The sequence below is a fragment of the Chanodichthys erythropterus genome, chromosome 19, assembly GCF_024489055.1.
Source record: "Chanodichthys erythropterus isolate Z2021 chromosome 19, ASM2448905v1, whole genome shotgun sequence".
Classification (NCBI taxonomy): Eukaryota; Metazoa; Chordata; class Actinopteri; order Cypriniformes; family Xenocyprididae; genus Chanodichthys; species Chanodichthys erythropterus.
Window position 1 is genome coordinate 17,312,940 of NC_090239.1, and position 22,853 is coordinate 17,335,792.

General features: G+C 39.4%; 1 protein-coding gene across 1 annotated transcript; it reads right to left on the reverse strand.

Moving 5' to 3' along the window:
* Positions 1 to 1,025: 1,025 nt before the first annotated feature.
* On the reverse strand, positions 1,026 to 15,760 carry polr2a (RNA polymerase II subunit A). The gene is made up of 28 exons (XM_067368734.1): positions 15,418 to 15,760; positions 14,401 to 14,533; positions 14,151 to 14,287; positions 13,890 to 14,063; positions 13,496 to 13,777; positions 13,231 to 13,392; positions 12,599 to 12,819; positions 11,629 to 11,761; positions 11,420 to 11,544; positions 10,229 to 10,439; positions 9,419 to 9,628; positions 9,168 to 9,336; positions 8,969 to 9,063; positions 8,670 to 8,873; positions 8,296 to 8,518; positions 7,936 to 8,119; positions 7,551 to 7,722; positions 7,366 to 7,471; positions 6,747 to 6,952; positions 6,151 to 6,622; positions 5,938 to 6,038; positions 5,740 to 5,844; positions 5,327 to 5,509; positions 5,041 to 5,244; positions 4,763 to 4,949; positions 4,544 to 4,657; positions 4,286 to 4,435; positions 1,026 to 4,172 (listed from the first exon to the last, which is right to left on the reverse strand). The coding sequence occupies exons 1-28, from the start codon at positions 15,502 to 15,504 to the stop codon at positions 3,025 to 3,027; spliced, it is 5,898 nt and encodes a 1,965-aa protein (XP_067224835.1). The 5' UTR covers positions 15,505 to 15,760; the 3' UTR covers positions 1,026 to 3,024.
* Positions 15,761 to 22,853: the final 7,093 nt, after the last annotated feature.

The following is a 22,853-nucleotide window of genomic DNA, read 5'->3' on the forward strand; positions in this document are numbered from 1 at the left end:
GCAAAATATTTAACACTATCAAATGCCCAGAAAGCTACTAAAGACATATTTAAAACAGTTCATGTGACTACAGTGGTTCAATTTTAATGTTATGAAGCGACGGGAATACTTTTTGTGCATCAAAAAAAACAAAATAAGACTTTATTCAACAATATCTAGTGATTGGTGATTTCAAAACACTGCCTGATGAAGCTTTACGAATCATTTGTTTCGAATCAGTGGTTTGGAGCGTGTAACAAACTGTCAAAGGCATGTGAACAACTGAAATTTCAAAACACTTATGATGTAACAAAGCCTCATTTACTGAAATCACATGACTGTGGCTGTTTGATACATGCTCCGAATCATTGATTCGCAACAAAAGATTTGTAAAGCTTCAAAGCTTCATGAAGCATTTTTTTTTTTAATCGCCCATCACTAGATATTGAATAAAGTTATTTTGGTGCACAAAAAGTATTCTCATTGCTCGTTCTCACAACTTAATTTGGTGACAGTACAGTGTGTTAGTGAAGTTAAGAGTTTTTCATAATATAAAAGGAGCAAAAGGGTTTTGCACTTTTCAGACAGTCCCTTCAGACTGCTCATAGAGACCAATTTATTATAAAGCACATGAGGAAAATTGGGTTGTTGTGCATTTGTGTTTTAACATTTAACTCATGAGTTATTGATCGAAGTTCGAATCTGTGAATATGGCCAACTTTACTGAACTCAAGAAGTTAAGCACTGACTGCATTTCTTTATATTTGAGTCCAACAAGTTCAAACTCTGAGCAGTGCATTTTGTATGCATTATTCATTTATGGAACTGAAACACTACTGCCAGCCAGCAGGACATTAAAGAGGAAGTTTTTGTCCGAGCTCACAGTAAGGGAACGCAAAGTTTCTTGGGGGTGCGCAAAATATTTGGAAAAATAAAAAATCCTCCCATTCCAATTTTTTTCCCACCACCATGTCCCTTTAGGGGCTCTATATACAGGTTTGGAACAGGAGTTGTAACAATTTATTTAAGTGAAAATTGAACAAACACCCAAACAATAGTTTAGTCAAACTTTTTATTTTTCAAGTCAAAAAACAAACAAAACATAGATACAGAGAATGAAGTAATCAGATTGATTTCTATACAGTGGCAAATTCTCTTAATTTAAATTCTCCTTTCCCCATAAACCTGACCCAGTTATTACTCAAACTCAAGAAAACCCTGTCTTTTCCATTTATACCCTCTTGCACACACACTTGCACACACACACACACACACCATTACTGGGAGCCTGGGTACAGAGTATTAACTGGATTTTCTTTAAACAACCATGAAATTGAAGGCAAACAAGGGCATTAAAGAGACACTGTAAGAACTGCTCTCCAATCTAAGGCCTTAAATCTAAAGCTGAAATATGCAAGAGCAACAAAACCTTCCTGCAACTACCACCATCCAGTTGGAAGAGAGTTGAGGAAACCACAGGCACCACTTGCTGTCAGATTTAAAGGAAAAAAAAGGTAAAGATCTAAATGCCTCTAAAGCCCAAGTTAAACCAGTCTCTGTCGCCACCTACTGTTCAAGCATAAGATGACTGTCAGAATCAGCTGACAAAATTTAGGTTGACAAATGATCCCAAGGTCTTTGATGACAGATGAAACCATGCATATTTGCAAATGAAACAAACCAAACTGCACCCTTCCCCCACCCCACCCAAAGCACTTAATCCAAAAAGCAGAAGCTGACCCAACGACAATGAAGCCAGCGCAAGAAAGTGTAAAATGCTTTTCCTCAGTAATTCACACAAAAGATTCAGTTGTACTTGATGCAAATATCAGAAAACAATTATACACTTGTTAGATTAAAGGGTTGAGTGCTGAGGACAGGGAAAGTCTCATAAGATTTAGACCTAGGTGGTTTAAAAATGTTACATGGTGCAGCTTATGCAAAGCCATGCTCCAACCCCACTCTTAGGATAAAAGAAATAAAACCAAAAAGGTAACTTCACACTCCAAGACAGCTGGTTACCTTTTTTTTTTTTTTTTTTTTTGCAGTTATTGAAATTGTAAATTACTGGGCAGATGCTGGTGAAGGATATAAGGCTTGCATCATTTGGGGACAATTGAATAGAAATTTGATGCCTTAAAATCAAGCATCCGTTCCCCCTCTCAGACTCCTACAGAAGAGGGCAATCACTACACAACACTTTTACCCATGTCATGGGCTGGCATACATTAGACTACAGTATTACAGGACATTTTTAATCTGCACAATGAGTGTCAGCTTCAACACGTTTCTAATAAACAGCCACTTCCAACCACCTGTTTCTTCAGAAATAAATTTTTATAAGTCAACTCAAATTAGACAAAATCAACATTAATATTTAAACAGTTCTCAGTTCTGACCTAGAAACATCAAAACTGGGAACAAGCGCTTATTTACACAGAGGAAGAAAGAAAATGCCATTAAAAAAAAAAAAAAGTGAGAAAGGTCAGTTTCCTCCCTTTCTATTTATGTTATAGAGATTTAAGGTTTCATTTGAAACTTTTCAGATACAATCCACTGTTTTCTGTTTGAAGGCTTTTGGCAATACTTCTTAGCTTTCCTTTATATCCAACACTGAATTTTAGAGAAAAAGGGAGAAAGAAATGACAATGGAAAGAGGACTATGAGTGATCATTCCCTTCCAAAAGCAGTCAGTCAATCTCCTGCATCTTTCCACTATTTTTTAGTTACAGTTCTCCCTCTAAACTTAGAGCGACCAAAATGGTCTATACAAAGGCAGCCTTGTTTGGCTTATAGTTCAAACCTCTGATATAACAGATGCAACCACTGAAGCCTGTTTAGTGAGGCTATTTAAGAACAGTTCAAGAAGCCCAAAGGAGAAGAAAAAAAAAAAATCAAAAAGGAGGATGTCACATGAGGGATCCCAGGTTTCTCAGCCTTCCCTGTAAATCACAACAACCCCAGCTGAGTGGCTTTCCTTCAGTCTTTATCCCAGGGTCAGAGTGCCTTTCAGGGAAGTAGCATGAACCCCGACACCAAACATCTTTAGTTATTTTCTTCATCGCTATCGTCAGGGCTGATGGCTGGGCTGTAGGTCGGAGAGGTGGGGCTGTAGCCAGGAGAAGTGGGGCTGTAGGTGGAGCCCTTAGGACTAGTTGGCGAGTAGGTAGGGGATGTAGGAGAGTATTTTGGAGAAGTTGGAGAGTAAGTCGGAGAGGTGGGGGAATATTTTGGGCTGGTTGGGGTGTAGGTGGGAGAAGTTGGAGAGTAAGTAGGGGAAGTAGGACTGTACTTGGGTGTAGTTGGGGAGTAGGTTGGAGAGGTGGGACTGTATTTGGGTGAAGTGGGCGAGTACTTTGGGGAAGTAGGGGAATATTTGGGGGATGTTGGGGTATATTCAGGAGAGCTGGGACTGTAAGAGGGAGAGGTGGGAGTATATTTTGGAGAGGTGGGGGAATAGGATGGAGAACTCGGGCTGTAAGAGGGCGAGCTTGGGGTGTACGTGGGAGATTGCGGGGTGTAGCGCGGACTGGATGGAGAGTAGGATGGCGAAGTGGGGGAGTATGAAGGAGAGGTGGGGGAATAATTTGGGCTGGTTGGGGTGTAATTGGGAGAGGTGGGGGAGTAGGACGGTGAGGTGGGACTGTAAGATGGAGAGGTTGGGGAGTAACTGGGTGAGGTGGGTGTGTAGTTGGGCGAAGTTGGGCTGTAGCTCGGAGATGTTGGGGAATAGGATGGGGAGGTTGGAGAGTAGCTTGGAGAGGTGGGAGAGTAAGACGGAGATGTGGGGGAATAAGACGGAGACGTGGGGCTGTAACTCGGCGAGGTTGGGCTGTAGCTGGGAGACGTTGGGCTGTAGCTGGGGGATGTTGGGGAGTAGGATGGTGAAGTCGGGGAGTAAGAAGGTGAAGTCGGAGAGTAAGAAGGTGAAGTCGGAGAGTAAGAAGGTGAAGTCGGAGAGTAGCTTGGCGATGTTGGAGAATAAGACGGCGAAGTTGGAGAGTAGGAGGGTGATGTGGGCGAGTAGGACGGAGATGTGGGGCTGTAGTTCGGGCTGGTGGGAGAATAAGATGGTGAAGTTGGCGAGTATGATGGAGAGGTTGGAGAGTAGCCAGGGCTCTGAGGGGTGTATCCACCAGGAGAACGAGGCTCATAGGCAGGAGAGGTTGGAGAGTAATTGGGAGACAAGGCTCCTGAAAGAAAAAGACATGCATAAGAGAACAGTTTGGTTTGCAACCAGCTAGTACAACCAAGTAAACAACATCCATTATTCTTAGACAAAGACAAAAATGGACAGTGGAGTAACCTGGTGAGGGGATATAAGGGCTAGCTGGCCCAGGTGATCCAGGAGAACCAGGAGTAGGGGACCAGGCAGGAGAATAGCCAGGCGAGAAGCCGCTGGCATCGGATGCAGCACTGGGAGAAAAGCCTGCAGCACCTGGTGTCATTCCACTTCCTGTATGGGAAGGAAAAAAAAAGCCATGAAATAGAGTTGGTCAACATATACAAATGCACAGTAAATAAGGGTGACAAACAAAACTTTATGTAGCAATATCTTACTCACCAACACTGGGAGACCAGGCACCATATGCAGGAGTGGCTCCTGTATTCCAAGGAGTCATGGCTGGAGACATGCCACTCATAGGGCTGGGGGCAGAGCCAAAGAACATGCCTGTGGCTGGAACGGAAAAAGCAAAAGTTAAAAGGTTTAGATTTGAGGACAAATGAGTATGCCTAAATTAAAGCTATAAAACAATTAAACAAGGCAGTGAGTTTGACTTACGTCCTGCAACACTGATGCCAGGGATGTTGGTGGGGATCTCCATGCCATACTTGCACTTTTCAGCATCTAACAGCAGGTCAAAGCAGCCAGTGCCTGCAGGAGCCAGCTGTCCCAGCATGATGTTCTCAGACACTCCCTTCATTGGGTCACATTCACCATGTGAAGAAGCTTCCATCAACACATCCACCTATAGAAGAAATGGACAACATTAGACATTAAAGTTCTTTACAAGACTACCATTTTAAAATGTTAAATGGAGCCAATTAATCAAATCTCACAGTCTCTTCAAAAGAGCACTTCATGAGGGGTCCAGTGTCCTGTCTGTTGATACCATGACGAGTGATGGCCATCAAGTGACCCCTGCATGTCATTGTGTCACACAGCAAGGCAAGATGGCGGTAATTAACATAAGAACCGTCGAAAGAGATGACATGGTACAACTCTCTTTCCAGTGCCTTACGCACAGCCTCAATACCAAGAACCTGCAGGTGAAGAGCAGACATTTCTGAATACGATTTGAGAACTTAATAGGTCACAACCTTTAGACTATTAAACGATCCTTACAGTGAAAATCTCCACAATGTCATTGGAGGTGGTCCTGACAGGGTCAACGTCCTTCTCACTGAGGACCCTCATGAGACTGACTCCATCCGTTTCCAGGATCCACTCCTGTAGGGCTTTGAATTCTCCCTCTTCTGTGATGATGATTTTCTTCTTGTTGTCTGTCTGTGGAAGATGCATGTACACCTACAGGTGCAGAGTGAAAGTTGTTAAGATCCAATCTCATGGCCATCTGATGTAATTTTATCATTTTATAATTCAGGAGGGTACCAATTAGCATTCCCCATTAGTCCCCATCCACCCTCAGTTGCATTAAGTGTTATGCGCCTTTTTGATGACCCTGCACTGCCACATGGGCTGGCAGGTGATAGTCTGCACCAAAGTGAACTTAAAAACTGTTAAAGAGGGAAAAATACCTTGCTGATCTGCTCAATGCCTTGCAGGGTCATGTCTGTCAGCATGTTGGATTCAATGCAGCGAAGGAAGACATCGTCATCCATCTTATCCACTACCTCCTCATCCTGGACATAATATCCAACATTTAGGATTCAATATTGAGAGAGAAGAGGACAGTTATGTGCACGCACCAGTAAGTTCAAATTACAATAAGTTACCTCTTGGAACTTGTTCTCATCACTATTCATGATGCGGATTCGCAATACCAGTTTCTCAGCATTGTCATCATTGAAGATGCAGTTTAGGTCATCACCAAATCCTAGGAGACAGACAAGGATTAGAGTTTGATAGAAATGTACATACCTCAAAGTCCATTCTGTTTGCCATTTAAAGCGTTTAAAGTATTTATCCAATAATAAGCTCAAGCCCACCTGCATTGATCTTCTCTGCAATTTGCTCCATGGTCAGCTTACGGTCAGTCATGTGTTTGCGGTCAAGTTCAATACGCAGCAGCCAGGGTGAAATGCGGGTCACATCGAAGTCAGGCATCTCATAGTACACGTTGACCCACTCCTGATCCTCAGTCACCACAGTGTTCTGTGGGTTTGGGTCATAATAAATGGCCGTGTTGGCAGTGACCTTGCGCAGGGTTGTGTGCTCCAACCGACACAGGATATCTTTGGCCCTCTCTGCGTCACGGGCCGCTTGGCCCAGGAGAAAGACGGTCAGTGAGGGGGTCTTGGGTCGCTTGGAGATGTTGATAAGCTCTTTGAGACGAGGCACACCGAGAGTGACGTTTTTGGCGGACACACCGGCATAGTGGAATGTGTTCAGGGTCATCTGAGTAGCAGGCTCTCCCAGAGACTGGGCAGCCAGAGCACCAACCATCTCACCAGGGTGAGCCTGAGGAAAAAGTCACAATTCAGCCAATGAGCCTACTTGTAAAAACTGAATAAATTGCTAAGATGTTATTACTGTATTTCATTTATGTGAAGAGATTTAACTGCACTCAGCAAGCATTACTTACAATGGATTGGTTAAATTTGGTCTCAATCTCTCCCAGCAGCCAATCAAAAGCCTCTGTGCTAAGACGGAACTCCTCAGTCATTCTCTTAGAGCAGAGAGTAGAGCGCAGGTGGATGTTGAACAGCAGAGTTGCATTCTCCTGGGCTTGCCTGCTTAACTGGTCTTCACCATTTACAATAACCAGCTTCTTACTCAACTCGTGAACTCCTACAAAAAAAACAAAATATTCACGTGTGATCATTACAAGGCCACAAATGGACTGCTGTGGAGTACAAATATAAAGGGTAGTGCCACTACAAGGAAGAATAACTTGGATTATATTAATAGGTGTAGATTGTGTTAAGCTTGAAGCAATTTCTTTAGTCAACATACATAAAGATGTAAAAGTGGCCTTTATAATCAGCTTGCACAGGTATGCCACAAGACAGCGGTAAGCTATAGGGATCAGTCGTCAGCAGGCTTTATTTAGCTGCCACAAGCAGGAATCTTTATTTAGCTGGGAGACCCGCTCAAACACTGACAGCCTTACGGTGGTTAAAACACTATACAATCTAATATACACATCTAATACAGATGTTAAAAAAAAAAAAAATTAGGATACCTAAAAGTGTTTAACCCACCTTCAACTACTCGTACTGGGTTAAGGTCAGTTGGTGTCCGAGGATTGATGCGGAAAATCTTCTGAGCATTCCAGATCATTCTGGCCAGATTGCACGGTAGTACCACCTATGGGAAGCATGTCAGTTTGGGTCTATGAACATATGATATTGATGATACTTATATATGTTACTCTTAAGGGACAGACCTTGCTGTCTCCTGTGGGGAAAATGGCCCTCAGGATCTCTCGGTCTTCCCTCATCTTTTCAAACTCTTTCTCTAGAGCACTCTGGACATGGGCATTGGTCATCACATCTTTCACCACATCTTCTTGTAGAGTGCGGCGAAGAGCTCGTTCGTTGGTGCAGTCAAACCTGAACCTGTGTGATTAAAGAAAGAGGTGGAAAGTCGAATCAATGACGCAAGTCAGTAAATCACTTGTGTATTGGCTCTGAGCGGATGACCAAAAGGCTTACTATCCATGTCCTTGTTAATTCAGATTAATATAGCTTCATTAAGATATTTAGCTTGAACTATTGGCAATATATTAACGTTCCTGGAAATATTACAGTGAACACAAAAACAGCACTCACTTCTTCTCAAAGGCTTTGTTGGATGGCTTAAGTGTCGCCATGTTTTGGAACTCCACGGCCTCTCCTGCCAGCCCATCCTCTCCATACCTCAGCTGGACAACCTGGTTAATTGAATTTCTGACTGTAGCATCATACTTTACCATAACCGACTCCATAGACTTGATCAAACGACGCTGAATATAACCTGAAAGAAAAGATTCATCAAAAGCCATGAGGACAATTTCAACCTTTAACTAAGAGAATTCTGATGCCAATTTTACATAACACATACTTAGACAAGAAATAAGTATTACATTTTTAATTTCAGATTACATTTAGGCTTAGCCCCCAATAGCTGCTCAATGCATGTCTGTTCATTACCTGTCTCAGCAGTTTTGACAGCCGTGTCGATCAAACCCTCTCTGCCTCCCATGGCGTGAAAGAAAAACTCAGTTGGTGTGAGACCGGCCAGATAGGAGTTTTCCACGAAGCCTCTACTTTCTGGACCATAGTCATCTTTAATGAAGTGAGGGAGAGTGCGGTGTTTGAAACCGAAGGGGATTCGCTTACCCTCAACGTTCTGCTGCCCCACCACAGCAATAACCTAAAAGGATGAAGGAAAACCAATATAGAGAATGATCAAATTATGTGAAACCTGACATGGACCACATTTGCATATACATATTCAGATTTAAAAGTCCATTTTTTGGTTTCAACTTTAAATTGAAGAGTCTTTCAATTATCAATTCTCTTACCTGAGAAATGTTAATTTTAGAGCCTTTTGAACCAGCCACCACCATGGATTTGAAATTGTTGTACTCTGACAGTGACTTCTGTGCAGAGGATCCAGTCTTGTCTCGAGCATCGTTCAGAATACGGTTGACCTGGTTCTCAAAGGTCTGTCTCAGAGTGTTACCTGGGGTGGGCTCCAACTCATTGTTGTGAGCTTTCTCAATGACCTGAGAAAGAAGTCAACACATGCATGACTGCATTCATGTACAAGTGCCTTATGACATTGCATTATTACATGTAACTAATATCAAGGCTAACTCACCTCTATCACATCTTGTTTGGCCTTCTTAATAGTGTTCTGAATGTCCTGATATGTAGCCTTATCAGCAATGGAGTCTCCAATACCAATAGAGTGACCTGAAGCAGATGCAATGGTTAATAAACTAAAATATTTGAAGCAAGTGACTTAATATTTGCATGATTACAAAAAGTGAATTAATCCCAATTTGTGTTCTTTTTACCTTCAATGAGCAGCCAGTTGTTGACGACGGTCTGGATGTTGGAATAGAAGAGTCGTGTGATGTCATGGCCCATCTCAAGGTATGAGATATGGACAAGAGAGCCAGCTGAGGTTCCCAGTGACTTCTTACACAGGATCCCCATGATCAGCTCACCATTTTCCACAATTACCTGCAAAAAGACTTGGATGAAGGAAAATGTATAGACTTAATTTTGCATAAAAATTTCAAGGTTTGGGGCTGGACTACTGCACCTTAGTGTCTCCAGGGGAGATGTGTTTATAAGGACCGCTGTCCTCTTCATCAGGGTGAGTGCTGTGTGTTCGGATTGCATTAATGTGCCCAGGGATGATCAGGCTGAAGATCTGTTTGCCCGTCCAGAGGGGTCGAGGCTTCAATATAGCTGGTTGGGGCACTTTCCCATCCCATGTAGAGAGAAACATGAGGAGGTTCATCACCTCACCCTAAAACAAAGCAGACAAAAGGAAACAAGAGGGCAAAGCTCTTCATTAGCATGAATCTCATGTACTTCTACCTAACACAGGGTTTTTCCTGCATTGAAAATATTTTGTCGGCTGCCAAAATTAATCTTTGTCCTGCCAAAAAGATTTATTCGATCATTTAATGTGATAATACCTGCCATTTTGCAGTACCGGTAAAATCTGATACAGCATGTCAAGCGATACAGATTGTCAATGCAAAATAATAGACCTGACACTTTTCCTATGTAATGTGTGGTTCATTTTATTACTAACTTTTCAAACCACTCACTCAGTGACTTTACATATAAATTTACAGATTTTTAAAATCGTCCTAAGCACTTTGTTTTACGATCGTTTTAGTGATTATTTTTTATTTCATGGATAAACAGGATAAGTTAATATCACAAACTGTTTCTTGGCATTTATTGTCAGTACTGGGCTCACAGTTCACATGGGTAGGGTACTTTGTACTGTGTGTGGGTGGCCATGTTTGTCCACCACCAGCGTAGATCATTTGACAAGAAAAACCCCTTTAACAGTTCATTAAATTCATAATTTGGTCCCACCACTTTGTAAACATACCCTCTCTAAGAAGACATCTCTCTTGGTGAACTTGCGCACAGCAGTCAGTGTGTCCTGCACAATACCCATGACGGGTCTGTTGGACTGTGGTGTGACAATCATACGAGGCACCATGGCCAGCTCCTGGATCTCAGCACGGGTCTCCAGAGATTGCGGCAAGTGCAGGTTCATCTCATCTCCATCAAAGTCAGCGTTGTATGGGGTCGTTACACTAGAAAGAGATTTTTACTTTTAAAATCTTTGTCATTTTCATAAAACCAAAAACCCTTATATTAGAACAACTGCTGCTAAACATGAGCATTAGCCATTTCTACAACGATTTGTTTTTGCAAATATAATGGATAGTAGAGCATACCAAATCTATAAAGTACCTACCCATTAGGGATGTTCATTTCAGTTTTTTTTCCTAACTGACAACCAAAGCTCGTTAACCGATCATTAACCGTTAACCGACAAGTTTGTTTAATTAGAATGAATAAGAGTGACCCATTAAAAACAATCGGTTTTCCATGGGTTTAGTTTTACATGCGCAAATAGCAGCATAAACAGAACATGAGGATTCACTCATCGCCACATCACACACCTGCAGCGCTTCTGTGAATGGAGAAAAACAGATTCAAATTATATATATATATAAAAAGGAATAAATGCGCCAATTATATTTCACTTAAATTAACAGATTAACAAAACGAAAGTGTAATATGCCGAGTTTCATTTAATTTTCGACGCACTCCAAAAACAAGTTCACGGAAAGGAAACTGATGGCAGAAAGCTCATCCTGGTTTGTTCTCTCCATTTTAGAAAAGCACAATGTTTTGTTTTTATTGTGTGTACACAAGTAAACTCATGTTTTAAAGGAAACAATTCAAGTGATCGCACAAACGCCTCACACACTACACAAGCCTAATGACGGTATCAGTTTCCCTTTAAATTCATTTTGGCTTTATGTTTATAGCTTTTATTTTTCATTGCTCCATTCTGAATACCATTAAATTTAAAGGATCTTTTTTTTTCCCCCCTCTCAATAACTAAATGTTATAGATATAGCGTATTTAACCATGCAGCAAGCGTTCTCAAAAAAATAAAAATAAAAATCTTTAAAACTTTAAACCGTTTAACCACTGTCGGTTAACCAGTTAATTATGAGCATCTCTACTACCCATGTATCAATCTATAAACAATGTGACATACCTGAGGTTCAGTCGAAATGTTGACCAAGGCAAGATTCGTACTCTATGGCCCATCATAGACATTTTGTGCAGTGTGGGCTGTCTGTTGAAAACAATGATGTCCCCATCACACATGTGTCGTTCAACCTAGAAAGAAAACAGGGGTTTCAAATACTGTGCTCACTGTAACCAAAAAATTATATTCTAATATTAACCAAGGTAAGAACCAACTTTGTATCCAATCTGAAGGTGAAGGTCACTTGGTTTAGGGTGGAACCGCAGGTCAATTCTGTCTCCGTTGTCACGGATGATATATTTGGCTCCAGGGTACTGACTGTTACCTCTCCTCACAAGCTCTTGGAGTCTGTAAATTTAAAGGGGAAAAAAAAAATATCATTGGGTCCCATTCATGAAACACGAGCAGAACTAATTTTTGTGTAAATCGTGTGTAAAGTGGTTATGGCGTAAATTTTCGGATTCATTAAAATGTTCAATTTTTTCCAAATGTTAGTTGGTACGAAAGAAATCTACACCTGCTCCCAGCCACGCGTAAATAGTGCGTTTAACATTCGAACATTTTGCTCATTACTAAGGCTGCATTTTAATTCACCTTAATAAGGTACATATTTAAACAGCATTTTGGAAAAAATATATATAGTAATTACATACGTTTTTTTCTTTTTACTTTTATTGTGAGAGCCAGTAATAGCATCTGCAAACGGAGCACTTTAATCAAATAATTAATTGATTTCAATAGGGCTGGCCAAACTAATGGCCCCTTAATTGTTATGGAAATTGTTTCCTATAAAATGTCCAAAATCCTTCGTTTGGTGTCATAATATGATGCCCATATATAGTTGTCAGTCGGATTTATGGTAATTGAGAATGAGCGTGCATGCGCATCCCATTTACGACTGTTTGGAATTCATTAACACACACACACACACACATTTCACTATCACTTCTGGCGTTTACGAAGTATTTGTGAATCAGGAGAAGAGTTTTCGGGAAGGTCTCTTTACACGCAAATCACTCACATATTTACTCGTATATTTACGAATGTTTCATGAATGAGACCCATTAAGCGCATAGAGTTACAAAGTCAGAGACAAAGAAATAGTGTAGAATATTTCATAAATGATGTGTATTCACAATGATGTGAGATGTGCATTCATTAGAATGAAATGATTCCTAATATTACCTGTCAATGTTAAAGGGTGTGACGATCTCAGGGAAGGTCATGTTTGCAGCAATGGAACGAGGAACTCCCACCTGGTCAATCTGCAGGTTGGGGTCAGGTGTAATGACAGTTCGGGCAGAGAAGTCTACACGCTTTCCCATCAGATTACCTCTGACACGTCCTTCCTTACCCTTTAGCCTCTGCTTGATGGATTTTAGCGGGCGACCAGACTTTTGCATTGCCTAAAACAAAAGCATATGATAGCACATTCTTCATTAAGCATTCTGTATTCTACTGTTAACTTTCATTGGACCAAAAAGACTAAATATGTAGATTAAATATCAAATATATTTTGATTGGTTGCAACTGTCGTATCATGTTTTATTTTGTATGTAGACAGACTTAAGGCTGGCATAACAATAAAGTTCAATTCATTTTTTTTTTTTTTTTACTTAATACATATTTAATAATAATTAATATTAAATCAACAGTTCAATGATATTGTTCACTTTTCTTAGTCATTTATAATTGTTAATAAAAATAATAAATTACTGAATTTTTTATTAATACTGCTAATAAGCATATAATTGTTGCTACTCATACAAATAATTGGCAGTAGCCTGAATTCATATTTAAGATGGTGTAAATCTTACCCTAGGTAAACCTGGCAGTTCATTGTCCACCATAGTGGCCACGTGGAACTGAAGCAGCTTGACATCCTCTGCTATAACATGCGCTGCAGCTCCACTCTGCTCATTTCGCTTCAGCTGGTTATTGATCTTCACAATGTCAGCCAACTTGTGTGTTAAATCATCCTAGGGGGAAAAGTGTGTACAATTAAAATATCTTGACAGCCATCAGTACAAACCTCTCCAATACATCAGACTTCTATCCCACTGTTCAATAAGAAATACTAACCTGGTTTCGAGCAGAGCCCTGCATGACCACAGCTGGTCTCACAGCAAGAGGGGGCACAGGCAACACTGTGACAATCATCCACTCAGGACGGGCGTATTTGGGGTCCATGCCCAGGATCATGTCCTCTTCATCCGAAATGCGTTTGAAGATCTCATGCACACGTTCAGGGCTGAGGAGAATCTTCTTCTCCTGAGAGTCCTCATTCACATGCTTCCATTCAGCATACAGCTCCAGGCCAGAGCGACGGATACGTGGCTGGTATCTGCCACAGCCTCCATGACCCTTGAAATGCAAGGATAAAAATCAGTTTTTAAACAAGCATGAAACCTTTCCACAGTGAGCTTTAAATGCAAAGGAGAGCATTTGTGTGATTAGATAACGATCAGTTCTGTACCTTCTCTTTGGTGAGGTCTTCCTCTGTCTCCTGCTGCTCCACTCCAAACTTGTTGTCCATCTCCTCTCCACCCTCACAAATGTTTTTGCCTTTACAGAGGTCATAGACGTGGGTCAGACGCTTACGTGGCTGCCCCTTCGACTTGGTCAAGATGTCTTTGATTTTTGGATTGTTCTGGACAAAACAAAATTAAAAGTTAACCATACAGGAAGGAACACTGACAAATCGCAAAGAACTGGCAAAATTAAAAATATGGCATACCGCATCCACAAGCAGCTTTGAACAGAAGAAACACACACAGCGGAGGACCTTCATGATCTTTGTGATGAAGCCAACATGAAAGACTGGCTTAGCCAGCTCAATGTGACCAAAATGACCAGGGCACTCAGTCATGTTACCTAAACAACAACAAGAAGTAATCAAGTACACAATGCATAATACATTAACAGGAGCGTTTAAAAATCAACCAGAAACAAATACAACACATTAAAAATCTAATTTATGAACATACCTGCACATGTCTGGCATCTGCCGGACCTCTCAATTACCCCTTGTCGGGGGTCCATGAGTCCCCCCAGCTTAGGGCGTCCTCCCTCCGTGGTCTCGGGGTACTTGATACCCCCTTCAGTAACGGACATTCGTTTCTGAAAACAATAAAGGAAACAGCATTAAAATGTCTTCATTTCCACAAGTGACAAAACACTGGCAAAAAACAAATACATTTGCTAATAAAGTTTGAACAATTGCACCAAGAGCAACATCAAGTTTATAAGCAATGATGAGATGCAAAATGCATAATTCACCAGAAGACATTTTTCTTTAAACATTTCAGTTTGAAATGTAAACAAAGGCGATTTAATAATTTTATAATGAGTTTCTGTAATAAATTACATTGTTGCACCCATAAAACACACATTAACCACAACATGAAGTGTCTGCTCAAAACTGCATTCAAACCATTCATTTGAAAATATTTCAAGGTTTAAAAGGTTATGAAAAGGATGACATTAGTCTCATAAGCATCACAGCTCAACTCAGAAAATGCTATTTGCTCTACATTTATTGTAAAACATAAGTGCACTTCATTACATTTATTTGAGCTCTTTAATTAAATCAGTCACGAATATAAAACTTCATATATTTTATTGCCAGTAAGAAGACACAGGGAACAATGTGGAAACTTGGGAGTAACTCTGGGTCTACCATGTGACTCGAAATTCGTCAAATAAAGTAAACAAACAATAAACATTTCAACGAGTTAAAATTATATATCTTCAAACATGACTGTCCGTGTCTTGCTGCTAATTGTTAAAGTAGGACTCTTGTGTAGTGTTTGTTCAACTTTCTAAACACATGCTCTTACTAGAGGCAAAAGTGGCTAGCCGGCTAAGTTAGCAAAACACAAGTTCACAGAAGACACTGTATGTTAAGATCTGTATTTAATAGGATTTTAAGACGATGATGACTTGAGTAATACAATAATACTCAGAGAAGTAAGAGAATACCCCTTCCAAAGAGCAAAACCTACAAGTTCATCTGGGCTGAGGACGCCGAATTGCACTCTCTTGATGAGGCGCAATGGGCATGCGCTGTCGCTGGAAGGCGGTCCGTGCATCCTGTCTATTCAAAGAGACGCGTCCTCCCCCGGCACGCCGCTTTGTAAGAAGGAACACCTCTGAAACGCCACCAAGACTCTCCTGGCACCCAATGGTGACCGGAACTTGTCCGATGGCGGTTTCCCAGTGACCACCGTGTCTTGCTACTCAATGTGCTTTTTAAATTTGTGTTTATATACTAGCTATTGTAGCTACCAGCAAGCCCCTTCCCTTTCCCTGGTCTACACGGCAGTGCGCTCTAAGCGCATCTGAGAGAAAACTGCTCTCACACGTCTTTATATAGACTGGATGCTTTGCTACAGGTTTACACAGCCTATTTGGCAGGGGCTGAACAGTCAGAGGGCGGGTTACGGATCGACGTTTCTGAGCGCTTATTGGCTGTGAGACTGCAGCATATGAATAATTCATTAAAATTGACGCAGGACCAATGGAGTTGTGCGCTTTTGATTCCAGCGAATCTCACGTAGGTGGAGGCGGGACATAACGTATGAAGAGATTACATTGGTCGGTATAAGCAAAGGGCGGATCCGTAGATACTTAAAACATGAATATTAAATAAAATTCGGCAATCTGAAACATTATTCGTCAAACGTTTTCTCAATATTCATGAGCAGGGAGCATTTGACCAATTGCAACCAACGCTTGACGGCGGTAAAATAACTTTGTTACTGCCCGCCTTCTTTACGAGCATTGCCGATTTTACCCGACTGATATTTTTTCACCCTCTGAGCAAAAATAAAAAAAACCTGTGCTGTTCCGTCCGTCTCGCTCTGGATCAGCTAAGAGTGCTGGAAAAGAAGCTCGTGCGAGAGGCCTACACCTACCGTCGAGGATTAACACCATTATTTTTGTTTTAAATATTATTTTTATGTCATTCAAATTATTAACTTGCTCTTATTTTGTACACTTATTAATATTTATAGAATTATTTATTATGATTTATCTTGATTTATTTGTGTTCTACGGGAAAATGCAAGAATCCACGAGGTCGAGTAAAAACAATGGCCGGACGACATGAGCGTTTCTGGGTATGATCAGCTGGAAATGCCGCTGAAAGCCTAGGGCTTCGGACAGTACATTTTTAAATGAAAAAAAACATCCGAGAAACGTTGTAGATTTTCACATTTGATATTTTTGAAACCATTTTGAGAATTTGTACGTTATAGCAGTTCACTGTAAAATAAAAAAAATAGAATTGTACATCCAGGCCATGTTGTTTCACGGAAAGGCGCTAGCTTAAGTTTTCTTGTTACTTACTAGTTTTTAAAACGGTAGCAAGTTTATGATTCGTACATGATTTCATTTGACAATCTAATATAACGTTAACGTTAGTCCTTATTCTAGCAAGTTTAGAGCATAGTCGAGAAACTGTAGTAATGTAACCTGATGTTACCTAGCGACTGTTGTGAGCTTTTGCTAGCTTGTTAGCCGCCATCCTTTGTGGAATGGGAAAATGAAACCCTACCCGTTTAAACAGTTATGGCACATTTTATTTAAAATGTTGGTCTATACCTTTTATATCAGTGTATGTTTGTATAAATGAGTATATAGGTTTATATTAAGGCGGATATGAAACATTGTTCGGCTAAATAGTCATGGATTAAGGTTAGTGTAGACATTTTGATGTAAAAGCACAAAAAACGTTTTAGAAATTGTTCTTATAGTTAAATCACACTTTATACGTAATTTTGCCTCTGGTACCTGTTAATATTGACACGAGAAATACATGAGACGGTTATGCACAGCATTTATGATCTTTTTACCAATTTTGGTAAAAAAAAGAAAAAGAGAGAAGCTGTTTTCGTTTCTTGGTCTTGTCTTTGTATGGTTTCAGGTCGTAGATGTGCCTTTTTAACCGATCATGTGTTACTTGTATCACATCTGTTAGCCTTTAGCATCGAGCTTGGATGGTTACGTTTGTACCTACATTAAAATAAATGCATAGATTCTCTAATTAGATTAATCTCATCGATTGCTTAGTACAGAAAGGTGTTTTATATCTGAAAAGTATTCGTTTGTTACGTTCATCTCAACAAAGCTAATCGGATAATCGAGCACGAGCTTGTGCTGAGCTTATGTACCAAGTCCCGATTCGATCCCACATGTATCGGGAAATTTTCTTAAACTGTCGGTTTGCATTGGATAAATATAAGTTAATGGTTCTTCAAAGAGCTTTAAATCGGGTTTGGTCTCAATGCGTTTGAAAACCTCGTTCTTGAACGAGTATATCGAGTGTTTGGTCAAGATCCGAATCGGTCTCCTAATTTAAAACAGACCAGTGCTTAGAAATAATACCAAATAGATATATAATTTTTTTTTGAGCGATCATCTCGTTTATGGCGGGCACAGTGGCGGTGCGATGAACAAACATGGAGTCTACTGCCTGTATACTTGGGCGGGTTTACAGGGCAGAAAGGAAGCGGAGTTGCGTAACTCTAGATTGAAGTGAAACGAGCCTGAGCTAGCTAACATTAGCTTTATGTTCACCGTGAAAACATTCTTCCACAAAAACAAAACTAATGTGATGCGTCGATAACGTTGAAGTCGGTATCGTATCGGGGGGGGGGGTCTTTAAATAATGGTCTTTTACTTTGTGTGCCGTTCATGTCGGTGCAACATGGAGGAGTCCCCGCTGTTTTCTACATGCAGATATTTCTCAACATTCGCACTAGAAAACCTCGTTTGACTGTCATAAAGTTGACAGCTGCTTAACCCTCAGAAATAAAACTTGTCATTTACTTTTCCTCCTGTTGTTTTAGACCTGTACGACTTTCTATGGAGCACAGGAGATGTGAAACTAAATGTTAGGGATTGACAGGAATGAAAAGATGCAATAAAATGAATTCTGTTTTTGTATTCCCAATGTAGTTGAGATCACATGAGTGTGAGTAAATGACAGAATTCATTCTTGAGTGAGCTGTCCCTTTAAATGTGTCATATTTGATGTTATGACGCGAGACTTTTGTCATTTGGACACAATTATGTCACAAAACTTGCCTCTGAACGGTTTAAAATGTTCTTGTATTTCGTTACATATTCTTATCAGTATTATGAGTGTAAATAAACTCTATTTGCATTCAAATTCTTGCTTTCACTTTTTTTACCTAAAAAAAAATATATATGTATACTAATATTATGTATCTAATGGTGAATCCAAAACTGAAATGACAGGGATGTATTTTCACATTTCAAGTACGCTGCTCAATGTTTCATCTGTTTACGTGAATGGCTCTGACCAGGGGCCTTTTCATAAAACAAGTTTACCAAATAAGCCAGGCTTTTTTCAGTTAGTTTGATTATTTTGAACCAAATCAACTGACAATAAATCAGAGTTACTGAAATAAACCTGGATTATTTGGTAAACTTGTTTTATGAAACAGGCCCCGGGTAGTCTTATATTTCAAACCGAGCTGTAGCGCCACCTTGTGGCAGACACAATTATGCAATTGCGTAGTTCATTCCTTCAAACTCTCTGGAATACTATTATTACAGCTGTGAAGAAACTCAACTCTATGCGTTTTTTTGGAATATCTCATTCTGTATAAGGCATTTTTAAACGTAAGGCAAGGTATTAACTAATTTAAAAACTTTTTTTATTTAAATGATGGTTTGCCATTTGTTACACATTGCAAACAGGTTTAGAAATATAGTTTAATGACGACTAATGTAGCACAATATTTAATTATAAACGACATACAAGACTATTGTGTATCATGAAAAGCGCTATACAAATACATTAATTGAATTAAACATCAATAGCCATATATGTGCATAATAAATATTATTGCAGTGTTATTCCAGAAACTAAAGTAAAACTTGGAGTGATACTATACAAGAAAATATATAATAGCACTGGCTGACCAGACATTACCTAAAACTTCACATGACACTTAATAATGCCACATACTGTGTTATTTAAATGACCTCTTATACAATTTTTATTTTTTGTTTGTTTTTGATGTAGCCATTTAAGGCATGTGTTCTAATGTTACATTATGGAGATGTTCCAGTCATGTGTAAAAGCAGAAGAGATGCTGAGAGCTACAAATCAGAGGAGAGACATGACCACTAGATGGAAGCTATGAGCGCACTACAGACAGCTGAACGCTCCTGTTACTTCAGTCAGTCTGGATCTTCCTCTTCCAAGCGGAAGCCACAATCAAGCAGAAAATGGGCAGTGCTTTGATCTTGAGCTCTCAAGGAAGCCCTGTTGTTCCAGTTTAGTAATCACAAGGCTCCACAAGTAAGCTTGTTTGGTGAAAAGAAAAAAGAAAAAAAAAGCACATTTACCAAGCCAATGTAATGATATGTTTTTAAGATGGAAATGGCTGAATGGTAAAGCAAGTCTTATGAAATTAAGCTCACCAAGCAGAAAAATGTTCCTAAGCCTATATTTTAATCATCAAAATGTTCTATTATTTAAGACCAGAGAGAATTGACACAACATATCATTATGATGACTGCGAAAAAATGCTAAATGTCAAATGTTGGGATACGAAAAAAATAAAATAAAATGCAGTGCTAAAGTAATTACACTAAATGGCACTTCTCACTTAAATTATAGTTTGAATCTGATTATCCCAAACACTGATCATCCCAAGCTTGGATCGCAGTCATTTTATGCCTTCTCTTGCTAACAACAGGGTAGACTGGGAATGGTTGTAAAGTTGTAACACCGTCAGTTATAAGTTCACCACTTACAAACTGAAATCACTATCATACATGTGCATAGTAGAGGATAGAGGTGGTAAGTTTCAGTGTACTAATATATAGGATTTACAGGACAAAAAACAACTCTGATGTAAACTATTCCAGAGGAAAACTATACGATCCAAGAGAAAAAAATGAATACATTTATTCAGCAAGGACACAAAAGTGGCAGTAAATACATTTATAATGTTACAAAAGATTTCAAATAAATGCTGTTCTTTTGATAATAAGAAATGTTTTGAGCACCAAATCAGCATATTAGAATGATTTCTGAAGGATCATGTGATACTTATGACTGGAATAGTATTGATGCTGAAAATTCAGCTTTGCCATCACATGAATAACATTGTTATTAATTTATTACATTAATTATTTAGGAACTACTGTAACACTTCAGTATGGGGAACAATACTTACTTTTAACTAGTTTTCTTAACTGCTTTTTAGCTTACATATTGGCTGTTTATTAGTACTTATAAAGCACATATTAATGTTTTATTCTGCTTGACCTTACATCCCTAAAAAACTTAAATGTTACAACTACCTTTCTAACTATTAATAAGCAGTAAATTAGGAACTTATTGAGGCAAAAGTCATAGTTAATAGTGAATATGTGTTCCCCATACTAAAGTGTTACTGGAATTACATTTAAAAAAATATTAAAATAGAACACACTTATTTTAAATGGTAGAAATACAACGATCAAGCATAACATTATGAGCACTGACAGGTGAAGTGAATAACACTGATTATCTCTTCATCACGGCACCTGTTAGTGGGTGGGATATATTAGGCAACTAGTGAACATTTCATCTTCAAAGTTGATGTGTTAGAAGCAGGAAAAATGGACAAGTGTAAGGATTTGAGAGAGTTTGACAAGGTCCAAATTGTGATGGCTAGACGACTGGGTCAGAGCATCTCCAAAACTGCAGCTCTTGTGTTCCTGGTCTGCAGTGGTCAGTATCTATCAAAAATGGTCCAAGGAAGGAACAGTGACAGGGTCATGGGCGGCTAAGGCTCAGTGATGCACTTGGGGAGCGAAGGCTGGCCCTTGTGGTCCAATCCAACAGGCAAGCTACTGTAGCTCAAATTGCTCAAGAAGTTAATGCTGGTTCTGATAGAAAGGTTTCAGAATACACAGTAATGCGCCCTGCCACAAAGCAAAAATGGTTCAGGAATGGTTTGAGGAGCACAACTCCTCCAAATTCCCCAGATCTTAATCCAATTGAGCATCTGTGGGATGTGCTGAACAAACAAGTCCGATCCACGGAGGCCCCACCTCGCAACTTACATGACTTAGAAATGATCTGCTGCTAACATCTTGGTGCCAGATACCACAGCACACCTTCAGGGGTCTAGTGGAGTCCATGCCTCGATGGGTCAGGGCTGTTTTGGTATCAAAAGGGAGACCAACACAATATTAGGAAAGTGGTCATAATGTTATGCCTGATCGGTGTATTTCTCAATATTATTTTTTATGTATCTTTTTTTTTTTTATCAAATAAATGTAGCCTTTTTGAGCAAAAGACAAAAACATAAAAAAAAAAATCTGAATCAGCATGTTCTTTTGTTTAATGTTTTAAAGCATTGTATAAAAACATTGTAAAATATATGTTTGCAGTTTAAGAAAACTACATTTTTATTCTTTTAAATGAAAACTTTTCTTTTTACCCCTATGAATTGAAATGCCCAGATAGATGTGGGTTGGTATACAATTTTCTGACCCATTATGGGAAAGAAAGGCCAAGGTTCCATATGATGCTTTGGAAAGTAGTGTATTGAATTGGAAATTGCATGTAATTGTGAAGCATGTACATTAGACGTCCTTACACACTTCTTTGTTTCTGAGCCCCCCCCCCCCCCCAAAAAAAAACAAAAACAAAAAAAACACACATACTGTACATAAATACATTAATACACACACACACACACACACACACACACACACACACACACACACACACACACACACACACACACACACACACACACAAACACACACAAAAGGTATTTACATCAATTCCCCCATGCATGCAAAAATACACACAAATGCATCATCAACCCCTGTCTCTCTAATTTAACCTTCTTAAAGGGACAGTTCACCAAAAACTCTCACCATTTAGTCGTTTCAAAATCCGTTGACTTTCACTGTATGGACAATAACACTTGAATCAGACTTCAATATATTTTATTTTGTGTTCTGCAGTAGCAGAAAGACATACAGGATTGGAACAACTTGAGGCTGAGTAAATGATGACAAAATTAAAATTGAACCTGTTCCTGACTGTCAATTTATGTACCTTATAACTTGATTTTAATGTATGTTGTATCAAAAAATGTGACTTAAAATATCTCAAATGAGAAAAAAGCAACAAATGCTAAGATTTCATATATTAAAAAGGCCTTTGATTCTGGCCCTTTAAATGTGTGAGGTCTTTTGGCTTTTTACTAAGGTTTATTACAATGAAAGAAGGGATGTATAAACAAGCTAACGTAAGAGTGAGGGTTAATGGAAATATTTGAGAAGCATTTTAAATATTGAGAGAAACAAGACAAGAGGATCCATTATCACTATATGTATTTTCTTTATCTAGAGCTTTAAATAATTAGAATAAAATGCCTTAAAGCAGATGGAGAGA

What these genes read in the sequence shown, in the direction of transcription:
- polr2a (XM_067368734.1), bottom strand. Translation starts at nt 15,504, where the DNA reads ATGCACGGACCGCCTTCCAGCGACAGCGCATGCCCATTGCGCCTCATC. An exon ending in CCAAACAAGATGTGATAGAG is followed by an intron (nt 8,874 to 8,968) that starts GTGAGTTAGCCT and finishes CTTCTTTCTCAG; the next exon opens with GTCATTGAGAAAGCTCACAA. An exon ending in CCCTTATATCCCCTCACCAG is followed by an intron (nt 4,173 to 4,285) that starts GTTACTCCACTG and finishes TTTTTCTTTCAG; the next exon opens with GAGCCTTGTCTCCCAATTAC.